A 6,427-nucleotide genomic window follows, 5' to 3' on the forward strand; every position below is an offset into this window, starting at 1 on the left:
TCGGGATAGGTCGATGGAATAGCACGAAGGCTATGAAGTAACCGAAGTATATCATTGACTTCAGGATCAAATACACTTTCACATTAAATCTCAATGCTAGTTCGAGATTTTCATTCTCCATTTTCTTTATAACAACCTCAAAGCCTAATGAAGGAGACTATTCAATTCCAGCTGGTATGTAGTAAAGCGGTTTTCGAATAAAACATTCTTCTCCTTAAATTTACACAAGAGAGCCAGAGGGAATCGCAGGTCAATTTCAGATCGTGGCCTGATACTTGAAGCAATTAGTGCCACTTTACATCATATAACCTACCATTTTCATCATTTTCCAAAAAATTCCATAAAATCAAAATTAGTCAAATCGCCAAACCACAAAACAATCAGTATTTTTACCAACGAAAGACCGGCAAGTGCTAAAAAAAGGTTTTTAACCTGCCTTTCTTCTGAAGATTTAGAGGGCGACGACTAACTAACTAACTAACTTCCTATTCAACTTCGTAGAAGGTTAAGCCTCATAGCTATTGTTGCCAACATATCAGGCACGCCTTCCTCTCCTTCACTGCCTTGCCTGATTGGGTGAGCACGCGCTGGTTGTACTTTAAATGCCCCATTATTCACCCCGAATCCAAAGGTTGATAGACGATCAAGTAACTTAGGCCAACCACCAGGCTTGTGCCCACCCGACGTGCTGACTCAGCCACATTAATCGATAAAGACGTGAGTTTCGGTGTATTGGCTTATTGATTATTGGGTCCGGGGATCGATGGAATCTAGGCCACTCGATCACAGAACTCTGGACGATAGAAAAAGAACAGTCGTGGGCGGACTCTGAGATGGATGCCACGCTTGGTTGGGTGAGTAAATGACCTTTCTTTGGAATGGCCCTTGTTATGCTTAAATTTCCTCCCTTTTTTAAATAACTTAGACAAGAGTTTAATGTGGCTGAAGTTTTTTGAAGCCTTTTATAAATTGTATGGATAGCTGACCTCTTTCCTCATAAGGATTCGAAGTGTCTGAGTAGTACAGTCAGTAACTTTGTTTACATTAAGGGAAAACCACTTTAATCTGCCGCATCTCAAGACACCTAACAAGAGTAGACAAGTGAAGTAAAAGATCGAGAAGATAAAACAGTGCACATCTTTACAGTGAATGAAAATCTCAAAAGGGATGAATGAAAAAAGTTCTTCGAGCGGCAGATGTTGTTTTTGTTTTACTAGTTCGTTTATCTCAATAGTTGAAAATAAAAATGAGGTATTTAGTGGGAGATTCAAGAGGATGGTTTTTTAGCTGACTCAATTATCAGAGACAGAAGGTCTTCTGGCTTACATAGTGCGTAAAGCAGCCCACTTTTCCTGGGGTTCCCAAAGAGTACATAACAGCTAGGATCAGTATAGTCACCAAAACCATTGTATGTAACTTGTGTAGCAGCCCTCAGTTGTGATAACTCGTAAAACTGTGAACCACTTATTACCAATGTACGAAACAGCCGAAAAATACAAACTGAGTGTTTAAAATATACAGACTTAAAATTATGTTACCTTGTGTCTTCTGTCTAAGTTTTTTTCTCTGCTCTACCCGTGACCGATCTTCTGCCATCAAATGGACAGCATACACCACACCTGTTCGTCCCAATGCTACCCGACCATCCAACTGGGAGCTATTCACCCAAAAGAGGTGTGTAGGAGGCATCGCTTGCTAGCAAAATTTCCACATTGTCGATACAAACCCCGCGATCACTCGTCTAAGGGACTTTACAGGTCGTTTAGAGCTCGTTTTGTTTCATCTATTAATTGTCCTGATGTAGGACACGACATTAAGGTGGTAGGCAAGTGTGCAAGTGACTGCAATCATCCCTCAGTTGAGAGACTTCACATCATCGCCCACCCGGAGCTGAAGCTTCACTTCCGTGACATCAGGCAAAAAAACTAGGATAATCTTCCTTTTCATCATCACCACCAGTTTGGCATCCTCACTCTCTCTTGAAGTTAAAATAGAGCATATCTATGTGGAAGAAGACTTATTTTTACCACCCAGGAGGCCCGGGGTCGTAGGCATAACCGGAAGGTGATGCCACCATGATGTGAATACAGATTGCGGAGGCGCCATTCTCGATAGGTTTATTTGCGAGCAAAATAAGAGGCTATTTTTCTCACACAGTCAAATGTCAAGCCAACTAAAGGAAGAAGAGTGAATAAAAAAAGATTTCTTGTGCTTAATTTTTGTGGATTTAAGCAACTTCAAACACTAATTCATCATGTAGCTTCGTTGCCTCGACAACTGTCACTGAGCCCCTTGTCACCTGACAACTTTATTCATATGCATTCATTACACTTTAAGGTACATTTGATTATTTTTTAGCTCATAAAGTACGAATGACTTGAATTCAATTAAAGTAATTGTGAACACTTCTTATGGAACGCCCCTACAATTTATCGCCTTTCTCTACTGGCTAGGTGGTACCAGCAGATGTAATGGTTCGTCAGATCGACTTTTCCCTTTATGTATGAAACGAAGGAAGTTAGGAAGCATTCCTCCTCAGTCTTTTTTGTTCAAATGAATGCTTTATTGTGTAGATTGGCTTTTCCCATTTATCAGGCTTCTTATAGTTGCCGCAAAAATGCGCCTTAATGGTTTGTCAGAGGTTAATTTTATGTTGAATTTTCGCCACAACAAAATCAACTGAGGCGGATTTGCCAGAAAGCCTTAACAATTCCACATAAGAAGCTAGGGGAATTTTGACTAAAACACGGTCGAGTTTGAAAATCACTTAATGATGAGTTTTCGCTTGACACCTCTTTAAAATGCGTAACATTACGGCGTTCTTTTTAAGTCGTTCCTATCACTAGTCTTTCAGTGATGTTACCCTTCTTTCAGGAAGGTGGATGAATACAGTGAAGGCATTTGACGCTTGTTTTAGTGTACATTCGACCAGGATGTGCTTTTTTCTTGCCGACATAGCCGATGGTCCGAGTCCGTGTCCACTCTGCCTGTTTGTAAGTCTTTTGTAAAACTTCCTTCACACTGTTGTGACTTCAGGCAAGACTCAGGGCAGTAAAGTGGAGCTACAGTGTCAGTTTTTCCAGGACTATAAAATTGTGGTTTTTTATTGGGATATAAGCTTTCCATATTGTTTTAATTGAAGGTGAAAATGTATTTGTGTTGCTTGACTATTAAAAGAGAAGAATTTTAAGCAGATTTCAGCACTGACTGCCAAAAGATCTTGCTAGAACTCGTCGAGGACACTTGCAGAATCAATGACCAAGGGTATTTATAGGCACTATTACGCATAAATAGACGTCAGTCTATCAACACAGTTACTCTTTGCAGCGGTCTCCGCTATTTACTCCCTATTTTTAACTTTTACACCATAAAAAGAGGGAATGACTAAACCCAATGGTCATCAGGTCTGTCTGCTTGCCACACGAGACGAGCTTATTTCATCGCAAAAGCCTAAACCAAGGCTTGGGGTGACAAAATATGAAAGAGAATTCTCTTCTCACTCTTGATTTAAATCAGTCATGCTCAACTGATCCATTAGCGCTTACATCAACTGGGAGGAGAAGGTCTTGGTGGAAGCTAACCAGGTCGGCTCCATGCACATGCGACAAGCTTCCAGGAATACCAACCTTCCCCTAAACAAAAGGTCCTTTTACTAGTCAGTTCTAGCTTCTAAGGCATTACTTCGTTTCTAGAAGGTTATGCATATATACTCACTCTACCCTCCTGAAGGCTAAATAAATACAATAGGCTTGTCCATTTGGAGACCTCCCTACTCGATTTAGGACTGAAGGAAGTAAGGAAGGGTGGAAGGGGGAGGAAGAGGAATTACTACCACATTCACCTCCCATCGTTTCCGTTCAAATTTGAAGACAGTGTAATTTCAAACAATTAACTAGGTTAATTTTCGGTCCAGAAGTTGCGCTTTTACCTTATTTTTTTCCAAATTTCCCTTATCATTGAACAAGCGCGACTTTTGACCTACTCCCAGATTGGTGGTCTAAGCCTAAAAAAGGCGAAAAATTGAAGAAAGCAGCATTTCGTCTAATTTATTTGAATGTAGTTACTTTTCCTGAGTACTCATTTAAAAAATACACTGCGTAAACATTTTCTCCAGCTTTTATTTTTAGCTGATAAAAGACCAAAAACAAATAACCAATCATTTTTGTAGCATATTTCACAGCTAAAGCAGTGTCCGAAGTTTTGTCCAATCACTGATTTGATGCCATTTGTCAAGAGGAGAAGTGGAGCTGTAGCGATGTCACGTTACATTGTCATCTTCAGTAAACGTGTCGTCAATACACCCTCTACTCCCACATCTTGGCTGGGAGGACGTTCTTTTTCATCTTGCACAGCAGAGGGCTAGATTGTAAAATCGGGGCTAAAGGCCCACTGACTGCATTATAAGGCGTGTGAGTTTTGATCAAATAGCCTTGCAGATGAGAGGGTAAGTCCTGCCCATATTATACGGTCATATGAGGCCCCTCTTCTGTGTTGTTAATCACAATGCATCCTACACCTCAGCTATCGCTACTTTAGGGGTCGAGAAATTCCATTTATCCATTTTTAATCAATGCGAGAAGACTGTGTCACATCTCGCAGAGATTTTGGTGCATCCAGAGGCATGCGTTGGCTCAGTGCTGCTCCAGTCTGGTTGAGTATTAACAGCGGGGACATGCCAAATGCCAATCATCCTACTCGTACCAACATTTGTCTGTCAAATAAAGCCATTTTGCGGGTTCTGATTTTGGGCAGTCCATTAAGAGAGAGTTCGTAACGAAATGAGCTGCATGTTTGCCAAAAGAAGAAAAAAAGCACAACCTTATTCAAGTCAATATAAAAATGGAACAAAAATATCTTTCTCCTTTTTTCTTCCATTCATTAGACCGAAAGTTAGCTACACTCACCTTGTTTAGTAAGGTAATTGCTTCTTCCATGAGAGAGGGAGGAGATTTGGAGGCAACTTATCACAAAAAAACGATTCCTCAATGTTGGCGGTGGTGTAGAGCACAAAGAAGTGATCTGTGTATGCCACAACCAAATCTTATTTATTTTGTAGAGGATGCGTTGCATGAACCAAGGAGTAAAAGAACAAACCGATGATTGCATCAGATCTGACGCCATTTTTATGCAGTTGTGTCGCCACCTTTGAGAGAGTTCTCATGAAAAATTAACCTCCTTTTCTCATATCACTAATGCCTTGCTGCCACATTCAATGTCTTTCGCTAATTTCATACAAAAACCAGGCCATCATTTCTTTTGCTGGATTTCGAAAAAAAAGGAAATTCGTTATACCGAACGTAGTCATTGTAGCAGGAGAGGAAAGGGACCGCTGACACAGTAGAAGGGCTGAGAGGCTACTGACATATCGCAGAAGTCATGCCGCCGAGGGGAAGTACAATCGACGGAGGCTTAAGTGTCCTCATGATCAAACGCAGAGTTAAACAAACTGTCGGAGTACTCAGCGCTACGCTCGACTAACCCTTTGTGTCAGCCATCACAACGTAGTCTCCGCTGCTCTGTTTGAGAACTGCATTGTGGGGAAAAGGAATTCTCCGTCCCAATACTGGCACTGATGGGATGAGGCTCAGCAGTAGGGCCATTTCGTATCCCCATTGTTAATCTAAGAGAATGGTCATTTAATACAGGAGAGGGTGGGATTTAGTATCGTGGGGATAATGCTTCCCCTTAACACTTTGTTCTCACTTCAGTGATATTCAACAGTAAAAAGGTAGAAGAGATATTGTGAGCAGGCACCGGAGACAGTTCCAAAACCAACATTTCCTGATGGTTCACTGCTACGGCCAGCGTCGAAGAACACTAAACTGGGGTGGTTGTCAAGAGCACACGTTTTTTTCAACCCTTCTATAAGGAATCTTTACAGATTAAGGAACGTAAATCAGGATAGTTGCCCTTTAAGATAGGAGTAGCCTTCTGATACCATCAGTGTAGCACCCCGTATTCTTCTTAAAGCCGCAGTAGCATAGAAGAAAAAACTGCTGCCGTGCAGAAGGGCCGAGGGCTACTGATGTGGTCTGGGAGCCACTCGTCCCATCGGAAGTACAATTTCCGGAAATACAAGTACTCGCGTAATCGGACCCAGAGTTGCACAACTTAGCAAAACATTGCATTACTGACAGAAGTGTGGAAAGAATTTTTATCCCACATATCTATCTTTCGTATATAGTTTGTTAAGATTGAAGCACATTCCCGATAATTCCATTGCTAAGCAAATTAAAGTTCTAAGTCTTTTTCGAGCATTAGTACCTAAGACAAGCGATACCATATCGCGTCTGGTTAAAATTGGTCAGGTTTTTTCTTCCAGGATGCCAAAAAGTCTTTTTGTATTTGTAGGTGACTAGTCAAAAGTGGCAGTCAGAGCGGAGGTGACGGCTCCGCGGTTGGTGAATCAAGTCAAACTCGTTTTTAA

General features: G+C 41.2%; 1 protein-coding gene across 1 annotated transcript; it reads right to left on the minus strand. All coding sequences in view use genetic code 11, as the record gives it.

Moving 5' to 3' along the window:
* Positions 1-1,854: 1,854 nt before the first annotated feature.
* On the minus strand, positions 1,855-3,601 carry EGR_05459 (hypothetical protein; the record flags this gene model as incomplete). The annotated part of the gene is made up of 2 exons (XM_024494708.1): positions 1,855-1,978; positions 3,546-3,601. 2 exons carry the CDS (start codon positions 3,599-3,601, stop codon positions 1,855-1,857), a joined length of 180 nt encoding a protein of 59 aa, XP_024350893.1.
* Positions 3,602-6,427: the final 2,826 nt, after the last annotated feature.

The sequence above is a fragment of the Echinococcus granulosus genome, assembly GCF_000524195.1.
Source record: "Echinococcus granulosus chromosome Unknown EG_S00040, whole genome shotgun sequence".
NCBI classification, from domain to species: domain Eukaryota; kingdom Metazoa; phylum Platyhelminthes; class Cestoda; order Cyclophyllidea; family Taeniidae; genus Echinococcus; species Echinococcus granulosus.